This window comes from Sycon ciliatum, chromosome 2 (assembly GCF_964019385.1).
Source record: "Sycon ciliatum chromosome 2, ocSycCili1.1, whole genome shotgun sequence".
Classification (NCBI taxonomy): Eukaryota; Metazoa; Porifera; class Calcarea; order Leucosolenida; family Sycettidae; genus Sycon; species Sycon ciliatum.
The window spans coordinates 1,245,135-1,257,836 of NC_088644.1; the positions used below are offsets into that span (position 1 = coordinate 1,245,135).

A 12,702-nucleotide genomic window follows, 5' to 3' on the forward strand; every position below is an offset into this window, starting at 1 on the left:
GTACAGATCTCGTACCGTCGACGCCGCCGTAGTTCATTTCCCATTTCCAACACTGGCAACAGACTGGACTGTTCAGTGTGCTGTCATAAAATTTATGGTCACACACATACAGAAATCTTCAAGCAGGACCATAAATTGGTGTGTAAAGCGGTGCAATAAGGGCAGCCGTCCCATTCTCTTTTCGAATGGCGTAACGTAGCTGGTGGAAAGCCCTGGGTAGGGTCTATGGTGCAGTTTTGTTGGTTCTTCGCCTGCTATGGTAAGTCCTGATGCTGAAGAAATTGGCTTTTTTTTAATTGTTTCTGGAGCTCTCGATGAAGCTTCGAACAGATATTATAAGTGTGTTTAGTTGGGTAATTATAGTAGACACTATTGACAGTGCACTAGGTCGTGCTTCCCAGTATGCTGACGCACACCGCGCGCGCGCGTGTGTGTGTGTGTGGTGTGTGTGTGCTTGTGTGTGTGTCTGTATCTGCGTGTGTCTGTGTTTGCATATGTGTGTGTCTGTGTGTCTGTGTCTGCGTGTGTGTCTGTATCTGCCTGTGTGTCTGTGTTTGCATATGTGTGAGTGTGTGTGGTACATGGTGTGTGTGTGTGTGTGTGTGTGTGCGCGCGCGCGCGCGCATTTGTGCAGTATAGTATATGTATTGAAGTGGCATGATGATCATTGCACTGCGTCAAAGTACACGCACCGGCATATACACGGCTATGGTGGTGATTTCTAACTGAGTCGTACCTTGCTTCATGCCGTTCAACATGAACTCATTACACTTCCTAGCCAGCATGTGTGTGGTGGTGGTGGCGTGTGCGTGCGTGTGTGTGTGTGTGTGTGTGTGGCCGCGTGTGTGTGTGTGTGTGTGGCCGCGCGCGTGTGTGTGTGTGTGTGTGCGGCCACGTGTGTGTTTGTGTGTGTGTGTGCATCTGGTCGTATGTGTAAACTGCGGTGCACTTTTCGCCTGTATGGTGTCCGACTTATGGAATTCGGTGCTCTCTGCTGGTGGCACGGATATTTGCACAGGTATTGGCTAAGATGTAGGGGCACACAGTGTTTGTCGTAACACACTTTATCGTAGCTCCCATTCACACCACTCACCACACACCAGTACACATGTACGCCTGTTGAAGTTCAGCTTTACCACGTACCTGAACTGAAAGACTACTCTTGGTGTGAGATTTGTCTTGAGCTATTGATGGCTGTACAGCGGAACTGCCCTTTCACAGGCAGGTTGGACCGAGAACTGCCCTTTTCCAGGCAGGTTGGGACCGAGAACTGCCCGTAACTGGGAATTGCTAAATTTCACAGTTTCTCAAGCCAGTTGTTTTGCGAGGACAACGAGCTGGCGGAGCACTGTGTCCACATGCATACACGCACTCTTGAAGTTTGATTTCCCCTGGCTAGTATGTGCGGTATGCCCTCCTTGCACCGTATCAGTCATCTGTAGTTGCTGTCGAATATTCGGCCTTGATGCCTTTGTCTGCAATACGTGTGTGTATGTGTATGTATGTATGTGTGTGTGTGTGTGTGTGTGTGTGTGTGTGTGTGTGTGTGTGTGTGCGTGTGCGTGTACGTACATGTGTGTGTACGTGTTTGTGTACGTGTGTATATGTATGTGGGTGTTTGTTTGTTTGTTGATGGCAGGCTGAAGCAGGAACGGAGCCTGATGATCAGTACCCGTCTGGCTTTCCAATCTTCGCACCCGAGGACTTTGAATTGATCTGTGCTATTGGTAAGGTGTCTGCGATATACCTCCGACTATTTCACTGTTCATGTACGTTCAACATCAGGCTTTTCTTGTGCCTGGATTACTCTCCGATGAGCATTATCAACTCGGTGATATGTTGTCATAAAGTGCAGGACCACTCCACCTGGTGTGTTATAGTGCTGTTTTGTGATACTGGCTATTCTCTATCAATGATGGCATGTAGATTTCAGCCTGCTCTATCTTTGCCACAAGACTTGACTTGGTCATGGACTAGCATGACGCAGAAGTAGACCATGATGGCTTATTTTTGGCACGGCGTGTGCCTATGTTTGCACACTTGTGTTTCTCTGAAATGTACGCATACTCGGGTTCTCACGGTGTGTGCATGTACGTACACGTGTGTGCCTGTTTCTCTGTGTGCGTGCAGGCAGTGCATTTCGCCACACCACCGTCATCTATCTGGCTCGCCACGTTCTGTCCGACCAGACTGTAGTAATACGCCGCTGCAACGCCGACTTGCTGACGGACGATGAGCTGCAGCAGCTGGCGGTAAGACGACATTTATTCTAACTTGCATCTGTGATACACACGCCATGCACTGCACACACGGTAGTCGCGTATAAAACCAGCCTTATTCTTCTGCAAGCTGCGGTGGGAGCTAGGCTTTCATTTGAATCAGGCTTGTATTTCAAGCCCAGTATTTCTACTTCGAAGTATGCTTGTCAAGACTAAGTCAGGTGTGTGCTGTTGTTTGAAACAGGCTGTTATGCAGGGCCATGCTCGTGTGCAACCTGTGCTTATTTGCGACCTCTATGCATCTTCTGTGCGTGTGTGTGTGTGTGTGTGTGTGTGTGTGCGTGCGTGTGTGTGTGTGTGTGTGTGCGTGTGTGTGTGTGTGTGTGTGTGTGTGTGTGTGTTTGTTACAGTGGGAAGCCCAATCGAGCCACTGGCTGCAGCACAGCAATGTCAGTCCGTTTCTAGCTAGCTTTGTTGCTGGCATGGAGGTGTGGACTGTTGGCCAGCTCATGCACTATGGTCAGTAGCAAGAGTACATAACCCCCCAGAGTGTGCAACGCCGATCCAGCTCTGTGTAGGGTCTTGGTCGAGCGGAATCGGATCTTCTGATGTCATGCGTACACTTCACACCAGCGCAAGGCCGGTCTCGAGGCAGGGCACCATTGTTTTTGATCCAAGAGTACCCGCGACTCCCCGGGTTCCCCTCAGATGTGTACGGTATTATGACGCAAAGATCCGATTCCGCTCGACCAAGACCCTATGCAGAGCTGGATCAGGCGTTGCACACTCTGGGGGGTTATGTACTCTTGTCAGTAGTCTTCACTCACGCAATGCTGCACGCACAGTAGAATTAACATACTATTTGGATCACTGCACCACTGTATGTACATGTAAGCGCAGTGGCAGTATTGAAGGAGTTTAATGCAGTAGTATGTACAAACCTGTTGTGGGGGTACAGTGTATAAACTTCGTACGGTACAGGTATACAGTAAACCTGTCAAGGCGACCACCTGTACTAGAAGACCACCTGTACTAGAAGACCACCTGTACTAGAAGACCACCTGTACTAGAAGACCACCTGTCCTAGAAGACCACCTGTACTAGAAGACCACCTGTACTAGAAGACCACCTGTACTAGAAGACCACCTGTCCTAGAAGACCACCTGTCCTAGAAGACCACCTGTCCTAGAAGACCACCTGTCCTAGAAGACCACCTGTCCTAGAAGACCACCTGTACTAGAAGACCACCTGTCCTAGAAGACCACCTGTCCTAGAAGACCACCTGTCCTAGAAGACCACCTGTCCTAGAAGACCACCTGTCCTAGAAGACCACCTGTCCTAGAAGACCACTGAAACCAGGATCAAGGGATGCTATTTCCAGTCAAATGACCCTGGATCAGGAGACCACCTGGTAACAGAGACCACATTTTGAAGATCCCTTGATCAGTCTTCTTGGACAGGATTCACTGTACAGTCAACTTCGCCAATAACGACATTCGGCGGGGCATCAGAAAAGTGTCCTTATTCGCGAAGTATCCTTATAACCGAAGTCCCATTTGAATGTATGTGAACCCATATTTTGTATAGTATGACATGCATATCAAAATCAAGCTCTTTTCTTGCTCTATGTCAATGTGTACTTTATTTTCATATTGCAGTTGAAAGGAACTAAAAATTCAATATGCAAGGGAAATCAATTGAAAAATATGCCTTTTTGAGCCATCTACAGGGCCAGAGACATGTACATGTATGATTACCGTAAAGTACCGCCAGAGCGCCCCGTCTCGCGAGAGCGCCCCACCTTGATTTTACAGCCAAGGGAAGACACTCGTATGGCAGAATGCTACTAAGTTTGTACGGTGTGAGAACCTTCGTGTACTAAGGTCACGCTTGTCATGTTTTGTGTGGAGCTCGCATCCGCTTGAAAGTACAGTCAGACCTCGCTTAACCGCACACATCTGTTTTCCACAAAAATATCCGGATAGGCGAGGGAACCGGATAACTGAACACACATACTGTATATGCATGTGGCATATCAAAAGCAATGACATCGTACATACATGTAGACGGGTCCTATGCAGTACAACTAGCGTGCACAGTATCTAAAACAAGCGAGAAAAATGACAAGTGCATGCAACTGAGTGCTGTTCACATGCACCCAGCAGGTCAAGGACCTCATTTGCCTGTACAACTCCCTGATTCTAGCTTCTGCAAGGCACATGCAACCGGATACGACGAAGCTTTTTGTACACATTTCAACCAGTTTGTACACAAAATCATGCACCGGTATGCGGATCGCGGGGTCCGGTTATGTTGTATGCATAACATATGCTGCACATCGGTAACCAGCGATTTTCTTCCGGATGGCGAGGGATCCGGATAAACGAGGACCGGATAAGCGAGGTCTGACTGTAAACTGGATACGGATTGACTGCAATATGTGTACAAGGTCCGTGTCGTATGACCTACAGACAGGAACCACCTCCACAAGACGACCACGAAAGGACGAGATGGTGGGGCGCTCTGGCGCTACTTTACGGTATTACTGTACTGCATCATGTACAACTACATGTACATGATTGTACAGTAATACCGTATAGGTGTGCTGGTAAATCCAACAATTTTGAAGCCAACATAAAAAAGGAAGAAAAAGCCCCTCCCCCCCCCCCCCCCCCTTAACCTTGGCTGCATTTTTCTTGCATGTGTTTAATAATATCCATCGCCATAGGTTCTGGTGCATGACAGGTACATGTACATGTACTTGACTGACAGGTACTTGAAATAGCTGTCAAAAGCCCAGAAAGTCGTTATTCAAGCAGTGAATATGACCTCGGGGCACTAAAAGCATGTCGCTATACGCGAATTGTCGTTATTCAGATAGTCGTTATATCCGAAGTTAAATGTATACAGTTAGATGGGACTTTGCTCTGGGCATGGAAATTCGGTCGTTATTCGCGAATTGTCGTTATATCCGCAGTCGTTATTAGCGAAGTTGACTGTACATATAATTATTGCTATGGTCGGGCGCATGTACATGTATAGTGCCGTGGTAGTGAGTTTTCAACTGTTGGAAGTGGGTATACTTGAAGTAGTACGGCCCATTGCTTTTAACACACGTCTACCATTTAGTTAAGTTAAGTTGTGCTCGCAGAGATTTGTTTGTTGATGTGTCCGCTGCTGCTGATCTTTCTGCTCTGCAGGCTCGTGTTCCGACATCATCAGCGCGGGCTTTCCATTTGGTCTCTCCGAGCTGGTCATTGCCTTTATCCTGTATGACACACTGCAAGCACTGGCCTACTTACACCGAATGGGATACATACACCGGTACGTTGGGGGCGCTTCATCTAAGACCTTCTCTGGCGCTATGGCCTTCAACTACTAGTATTTGCAGGGAGGAATGCGTGGAGTGGCTCCAGAAAACATTTTCGAGGGCTTGTTTTTTGGTGTTAGTTATACTTCAAAAGTAGAACTAGTATTCATGTATTCTTGCATGTACTTGCATGTATTCTTGGATGTACTTGCATGTATTCTTGCATGTACTTGTATGTATTCTTGCATGTACTTGTATGTATTCTTGCATGTACTTGCATGTATTCTTGGATGTACTATCATGGACATGAAAATCCGGCCGATCGTCGAGCGGCCCAGGGCGCTGGCCATGCAGCCGTGATTACCCATACGATCAACATGTGCACTCCAACGCAGCGTTCTGTACGCACTGAGGGCGCCGGCCCCGTGTCAATCGACCGGATTTCCATGTCCACGACGGTGCTTGCATGGATTCTTTGTGTGTCCGTGTTTGTTGATAGCTGTGATGTTTATTTTTGGCGACTGTGTGCATGTGTGTGGTGGGTGTGTGCGTGTGTTCTTGCATGTGTATGGTGTTGTTGTTGCGGCTGTTGCTGCTGCTGCCGTGGCTGCATTTGTTGTGTTTGTTGCTTCTGTTGCTGGTACAGTGGTGTGACATTGCGTCACCTTCTCGTTGGTCTGGATGGCCACAGTCGTCTTGGAGGTCAACGGTGTATGCTAGACCAGTACCACCATGGTGTGCAGCACAAAAAAGAATTTCTCTTTGACAGTCCCGTCACCACTTTCCCCTGGCTGGCACCGGAAGTCTTAGAGCAAGTAAGTACACGCAGGCAGTGGGCAGTGGACAGTGCAGCCTGTAATAATCTGCTGTTTGTGCCCTGCTGCAGTGGGGAGGTGTAGTGTGGGGGTGCAGTCTTTACACCAGGCATTGGTCACACTAAGCCCTGCGCCTGTTTGTGTCGGCATGCTAGTGTGTGTGTGTGTGTGTGTGTGTGTGTGTGTGTGTGTGTGTGTGTGTGTGTGTGTGTGTGTGTGTGTGTGTGTGTGTGTGTGTGTGTGCAAGATGTTGAATGGTGTAATCCCAGCACAAGTTGCTATGTCTAACATAGCTGTTCGCTATCATCGCTTCCGCGATGGGCATGTCTGAGGTGTGTGTGTGTGTGTGTGTGTGTGTGTGTGTGTGTGCTGTGTGTGTGTGTGTGCCGTGTGTGTGTGTGTTGGTGGGAAGAGGGAGGTGCAGGTGTGTATGTGTCGCAGTGTCAAAATACATAATATGTGGATGATTCTACACCGTGTATACTCATACTAGTACTTGAGTAGCTGAATCTGAAACCTTTTTTTTCTGGTCTCTGCTTTTCTACCTGTGTACAGAATCTAGCTGGCTATGATTATAAATCTGATATTTATAGCATAGGTGTATGCGCCGTGGAGCTAGCTCACGGAGTCACGCCATTTGCAGACATGACTACCACCCAGGTCAGTGATTACTGAAGACGTGTTCACACACCACCAGTTGTGTGCACTGGGCAACAAGTGGGATGGCTGCGTGTACATGTATGCTGTGTCAGGGGGTCCATGTGGCTGTGTGTGTGTGTGTTTGAGGGGGGGGGGGGGGTGCTCGTGCATGCATGCGTGTATGGAGAGAGTGACAGGGTCAGCATTCTCTTTGGTTGTTTCTGTGTGATTTCAAGTTGGATATTGATTGGTCCCTGTACCCTGGACAAAGCTCAGGTCTCTGTGCCATGGGTCAACTCTACATTTGGCTGTGTGTATCTACACAGACATGTACGTAGACGTGTGTTGTTGTTGAATTCTTTATTGTCACGATGGCACCATCGCCAATAAGAGATAATATTAATTTTGTTGTTGGTGTTGTTGTTGTTGTTGGTGTTGTTGTTGTTGTTGTTATCGTCGGCGGCGTCGTTGCTGTTACTGACTGGCAGATGCTGCTTCTGAAGTTGACCTCTGATCCACCTACTCTGGTTGAGCCACCGACAGGCCCTAAGAGGTTCTCAGCGCATTTCCACTCGGTGAGTACCTGTACTTGCTGCACAGCTGCAGTGACTGCCAGTGAGCTGGCCTTTCACTTCGCTACAGATAAATACTAACTCCACTCGGATGTTTTTCTACTGCTCCATGCCATGGCCCATGTGTGGCATGCGTGTGCAGTTTACTGGCTTGGCGTGTACTTTGCCACTGGCAATGCCTGCTGTTGGCATGGTGTTGTGGTGGTGTGGTGCTGTGGTGTTGAGGTGTTGTGGTGTGGTGTGTTGCTGATGAGCAATTCTATTCTAGTGCGTGTAGACAATACTAGAGACATGGCCGTCGATATAGACTTAGCTTGCTGTAGCTGGTGTTGGTAGTTACAGCATCTTCACTTGGGACAATTCTTAGTTCCTGGCTTTCTTGCGTCCATGCAAACACAGTGTATGTGTTGCTGTCGTGTATTGTTTGTTCTCTTGTTTCCCTGGCTGCACAGTTTGTGAATTCCTGTTTAGACAGAGATCCTGGCAAGCGGTGAGTACGCTACTGGACACAGAAATCCAACCTCATTGATAGAATAGTGCCGGGCGTAGGAGAAGGCTTGCATTTAGTGACAATGTGCACATGCTGGCTGAGACCCTTGTGGGGGGTGGCCAGGGTGGCTGTATGCACATGATTGTGTGTCTGTGTGTGCATGTGTGTGTTTGCATGTGTGGGTGTGTGGGTGTGTGTCTGTATGTGTGTGTGTGTGTGTTTGGTTCTGCCAACACCTGCTGTACACGCCCTGACACGGTATTACTGTGAGGTGGTAGGTGGTAATGTTGACGTGTCTTTATTTTTGATTTGTGCTTCTTCAGGCCGAGTGCTACACGGTTGCTACTTCATCCTTTCTTTAAGCAGGTCAGTGTATGCCTAGTCATTGCCTACATCCGTGAAAACTAACGTTTGCCTGGTGTGAAGGCATCATTGCCTGCTCACTTCATGAAGTAAAGAACCATACCATACATCATGTCATGCACACACGTGCACACACGCGCACACACACACGCACACACACAGACACACACACACACACACACCCGTAACAGCAATGGCAGAAGCAAATGTTTCCCTTGCTGCTCTTGACTCAGTGGAATATACCACATTGTTGTCACGATCATTACCTCTGTTGAAGATTGGAGACTGGAGCTCAATGGGGTGTTGCCATACACAATGCTACTGTCTATGGATTGAATCAAGTGGAGAGTGAGCTCGTTCCACTTCGTTGATCATGCCGCCGCAGTGTTTGCTTGGTAGTGGCCGTACATGTTCACCTGCTGCCCTGTCATTCTTCTGCAGCAACTGCATGCACAGCAACTGCATGCACAGCAACCGCATGTATCTTACTTGTGCCTCGGCCCCTACTCTGCTGCTGCTGCTGCCACTGACATGGTGTTGGCCAATGTCTGTACAATGCTACTGTACTGTGCAAATGCTATCAACGATCTCAATTCAATGAATTCATTCATTTTTTAAATCTTTCCCTCTGTGACAATGTGAAGAAGGTAGGTTTGGAGGCATGCTGCTGCCTCGTCGAGTTCACACCCTTGTCGTGTAGTATCTTTCTGCCGTGGCTACTGGCTGTGGGCTCTGCTTGCAAATCCCAAGTACTGTGTTTGTATCTGCGTTGCTCTTGCTTGCGTGCAGATTAAACGGAAAGATTGTGGAGTGTGGATGGTTCCACAGCTCATTTATCCCGTCTATCCACTCAACCCAGAGAACCAGGAGATCTGTAAGTGCCGCCGTCGCCATCGTTCTAGTACACGCTGTGCAGCTTCGCTGCTTTAGACCACCGCCGTGACTGCTGCTGTGTTAGCGGTGGAAAGTGTGTGTGTGTGTGTGTGTGTGTGTGTGTGTGTGTGTGTGTGTGTGTGTGTGTGTGTGTGTGTGGTGTGGTGTGTGTGTAGAAAAAGAAAAGAAAAAAAAAGAAAAAAAATGGAAAAATGAAAAATAGGGATTCACTGGCCAGAAAAAGTCACTTCAAACAGCTGTGTGGTGGATACCAGGCTAAAAATAGTGGCGGTCAATTCATCAGCCTTGCAAGCTGTTGGATGGTGTAATCCCAGCACAAGTTGCTATGTCTAAAACATAGCTGTTCGCTATCATCGCTCCCGCGATGGGCATGTCTGAGTCTGAGAGAGTGTGTGTGTGTGTGTGTGTGTGTGTGTGTGTGTGTGTGTGTGTGTGTGTGTGTGTGTGTGTGTGTGTGTGTGTGAAGCCGGTTTCGGAGCAGAGAGGTGCGTGTCAGTGCCCTCGATGTCATCATTGGTTCCGGAGCCGCGGTGGCTTGGCTGTGCATCGTTGCTCCGCTTCTACCTCATGCCTAGCACCGACCGCACCAGCTGCTGTTGCCACCGATGACACTACCGCTCGGAGTTGCTGCAATGCTCACTGTGACATCTGCAATCGTTGTTTCCGCTCAACCCAAGGACGCAACCGCCATCGCTGTTCAATGCACTGCCACCGTCCAACGGCTAGAGAACGGGACAAGTTCCCACATATCTGTATCTGCTCTCGCCGGTTCCGACTAGTCTCGCATCTGGAGCGCCATCAGGTGGCATGCTATTTCTCTCTCTCTCTCTCTCTCTCTGCTGCCCCTCCGGTGCCCACGCGGCCCTAGTGGTAGTGGCTCTACAGGACAGGACAGGTGTGTGTGTGTGTGTGTTTTTCTATTGCTGTTGACAACTGCTCCTCGGTGGCAGGTTTGTCAGTTGGTTGACTGGTTTAGTGACTGGCTGACCCTGATTTGTATGTTGTTGTTGTTGTTTGTGCAGCTGGTGATGAAGGTCCTTTACCTCTAGACTCGCTTCTGGACTACAACGACCCGCCTGAACCGTTCTGGGACTTTGACACGAACCCACCAATGGCGGCCGCTGCAGCAACAGCAGAAGCTGCAGCAACAGTGCAGGAAACATGATGTGTGTGTGTGTGCCTACGTGTGCGTGTGTCTGTCTGTCTGCAGGCACGGGTATGCGTGGCATGCGTGGTCTGTGTGCTACTCACCGCGTGTATCGCTGCCGTCACCCTGACAACCCAACACTATAGGCTCTTCTAGTCTTGTTAATGCTGGGTCTTATTTTGTGATTGCGCACGCGCGCGTGCGCGCACACACACATGCACATACACACACATACATACACACGCATACATACACATACACACACACACACACACGCACACACTCTCTCTCTCTCTGTCTCCCTCTTTCTCTATATATCTCTATCTGTCGTGTCTGTCTCTCTCTCTCTCTCTCTCTCTCTCTCTCTCTCTCTCTCTCTCTCTTTCTTTCTCTCTCGTCTTTTACCGTGCTCTAGTTCACATGAAATTAATAGTGATAGTATGCAAAGAACTGCGGCACACCCCCTACACGCACACATATATACATAGATACACGTGTGTGCTTACATATATGCATAGAAAGAGAGATCCACATGCGCACGATCAGCCAGAGGAAGTATATAGCTCCTCGCCGCCACGTGCATGCACATATACACACATGCACAGGCGTGTTTTTTGTTTTGTTTTTAAATTATCACTACGATAGAGTAGACGAGATGGGGCCCTCGCGGCAACACCCGCTATTCCAATACTACTTGTCATAGTGTAGGATTTGTACAGGCACCTCTGCTCTAGCCATCTTTATCCTCTTATGGCCCCCTGCATGTCTTCTCGATAACTGCAGCGGTTTTATTTCACCTCTCTCTCTCTCTCTCTCTCTCTCTCTCTCTCTCTCTCTCTCTCTCTCTCTCTCTCTCTCTCTCTCTCTCTCTCTCTCTCTCTCTCTCTTTCTCTTACTTGAAAAAGTACTTGCGTTCTTGTTCTCAGCTTCCCCGTGTTGATTGGCTGTATCTTGATTGTTTTTTTATGTTCTCAATGGAGTCCATTAGTGTACCGGTTCTATCTCTCTAAAACTTAGCTTTTATTCGGTATTTTGCAAGGTGCTTTATTTGTACCTTGTTTCTTCTTTTGTCGCTGTGTCCGTTGTGGTTGTCGCCGTCGAATAGACTGCAGAAGTGTATGCTTGTGTTTGTTGTAACTTTTACTGCTGTCGTTCCGCTACCCCCTGCTGCTCTTTCTGCTGGCAAGAACACTATTATACTCTATTATCCTTATCGCCTCTCTGCTTCAGAATTGGTCGCCGCTACCTACCTGCCAAAGTTGAGAAGTTCAATCGTGCATTCCAACGTCACATTTGTACATTATTTAGACTGGCTAAGTTTGTGTACAGCTTTGTATGTCGTCGCTGCAACGTAGTCGTGTATGCATTGGTAAAGAGTTGTAATTCATCATGTTCAAGATCAACCGCTGACCTCACTGGGCTTGTGATAGCTGTACTATGATAAGTTAGTCTATTATTATTTATACATGTATCTACTTCTACTTTGTCATAATTATATAGGGCCAATAAACAAAGAATCTGATCGATCCTGGACTGCCGCTCGCTCCGTGTCGAGTGTCTGTCTGCGAGAGCGTGCATGTGGTTTCCGAGTGTCATAATCCCATTGGACCAACGCAGTACAGCCTACAGGTCCGGGAGCTAGGCAGAAACACATGTATGGGTAGGTCAGGGAGCCAGGCCTACACAGCCATATGCATGCACGGCTAGCCGAGCCTACACAGACATATGCATGGGTAGGTCGGGAGCCCTACACAGACATACATGTATGCATGGCATGGGTAGGGCTCCCTGGTACAGGTCACAGCCTATCAATGACCATGATGACGGCCTTGCCATGTCGGTCGTATTGGCAAGTGCCATGGTTAGTTGCCATGGTTACCTAGCTACAGTAGCTATAGGGGAGGTTTACAAACACACGTAACGGATATACGGGAATGTGGGTGATACACGTAAAGTTCGTCCAATGGACCCACGTTCGCAACGTTGTTTTTAGTCACACCAAGAGTACATAAACGGTTTATGTACTCTTGGTCACACGGAACAAACAAAAGCATGAAGCATAAGGACCAAACTTGGTTTGGTCGAAGCTCATCGAATATTTTGATTTCGTGGTTCGAAAAGTTCTCCAGCTGAGCACCCTCACAGCTTGCGCAATGCGCTCCATTCTGATTTTCACCCATGTTCTGGCGGAATGTGTGTGAGCCTCCACACACAGATTACGTGGGACTAAACCTCCCTACTGTGTTGGTTGCA

General features: G+C 48.3%; 1 protein-coding gene across 1 annotated transcript; it reads left to right on the forward strand.

The window, feature by feature from the left end:
• The first annotated feature begins 86 nt into the window (after positions 1 to 86).
• On the forward strand, positions 87 to 11,982 carry LOC135808199 (STE20-related kinase adapter protein alpha-like). Its single transcript, XM_065321353.1, has 12 exons — positions 87 to 259; positions 1,640 to 1,727; positions 2,131 to 2,252; positions 2,630 to 2,738; positions 5,420 to 5,543; positions 6,176 to 6,344; positions 6,900 to 7,004; positions 7,472 to 7,558; positions 8,008 to 8,045; positions 8,369 to 8,411; positions 9,198 to 9,282; positions 10,325 to 11,982. Exons 1-12 carry the CDS (start codon positions 257 to 259, stop codon positions 10,465 to 10,467), a joined length of 1,116 nt encoding a protein of 371 aa, XP_065177425.1. The 5' UTR covers positions 87 to 256; the 3' UTR covers positions 10,468 to 11,982.
• Positions 11,983 to 12,702: the final 720 nt, after the last annotated feature.

What these genes read in the sequence shown, in the direction of transcription:
- LOC135808199 (XM_065321353.1), top strand. An exon ending in TGGCCAGCTCATGCACTATG is followed by an intron (nt 2,739 to 5,419) that starts GTCAGTAGCAAG and finishes TCTGCTCTGCAG; the next exon opens with GCTCGTGTTCCGACATCATC. An exon ending in CCCAGAGAACCAGGAGATCT is followed by an intron (nt 9,283 to 10,324) that starts GTAAGTGCCGCC and finishes TTGTTTGTGCAG; the next exon opens with CTGGTGATGAAGGTCCTTTA.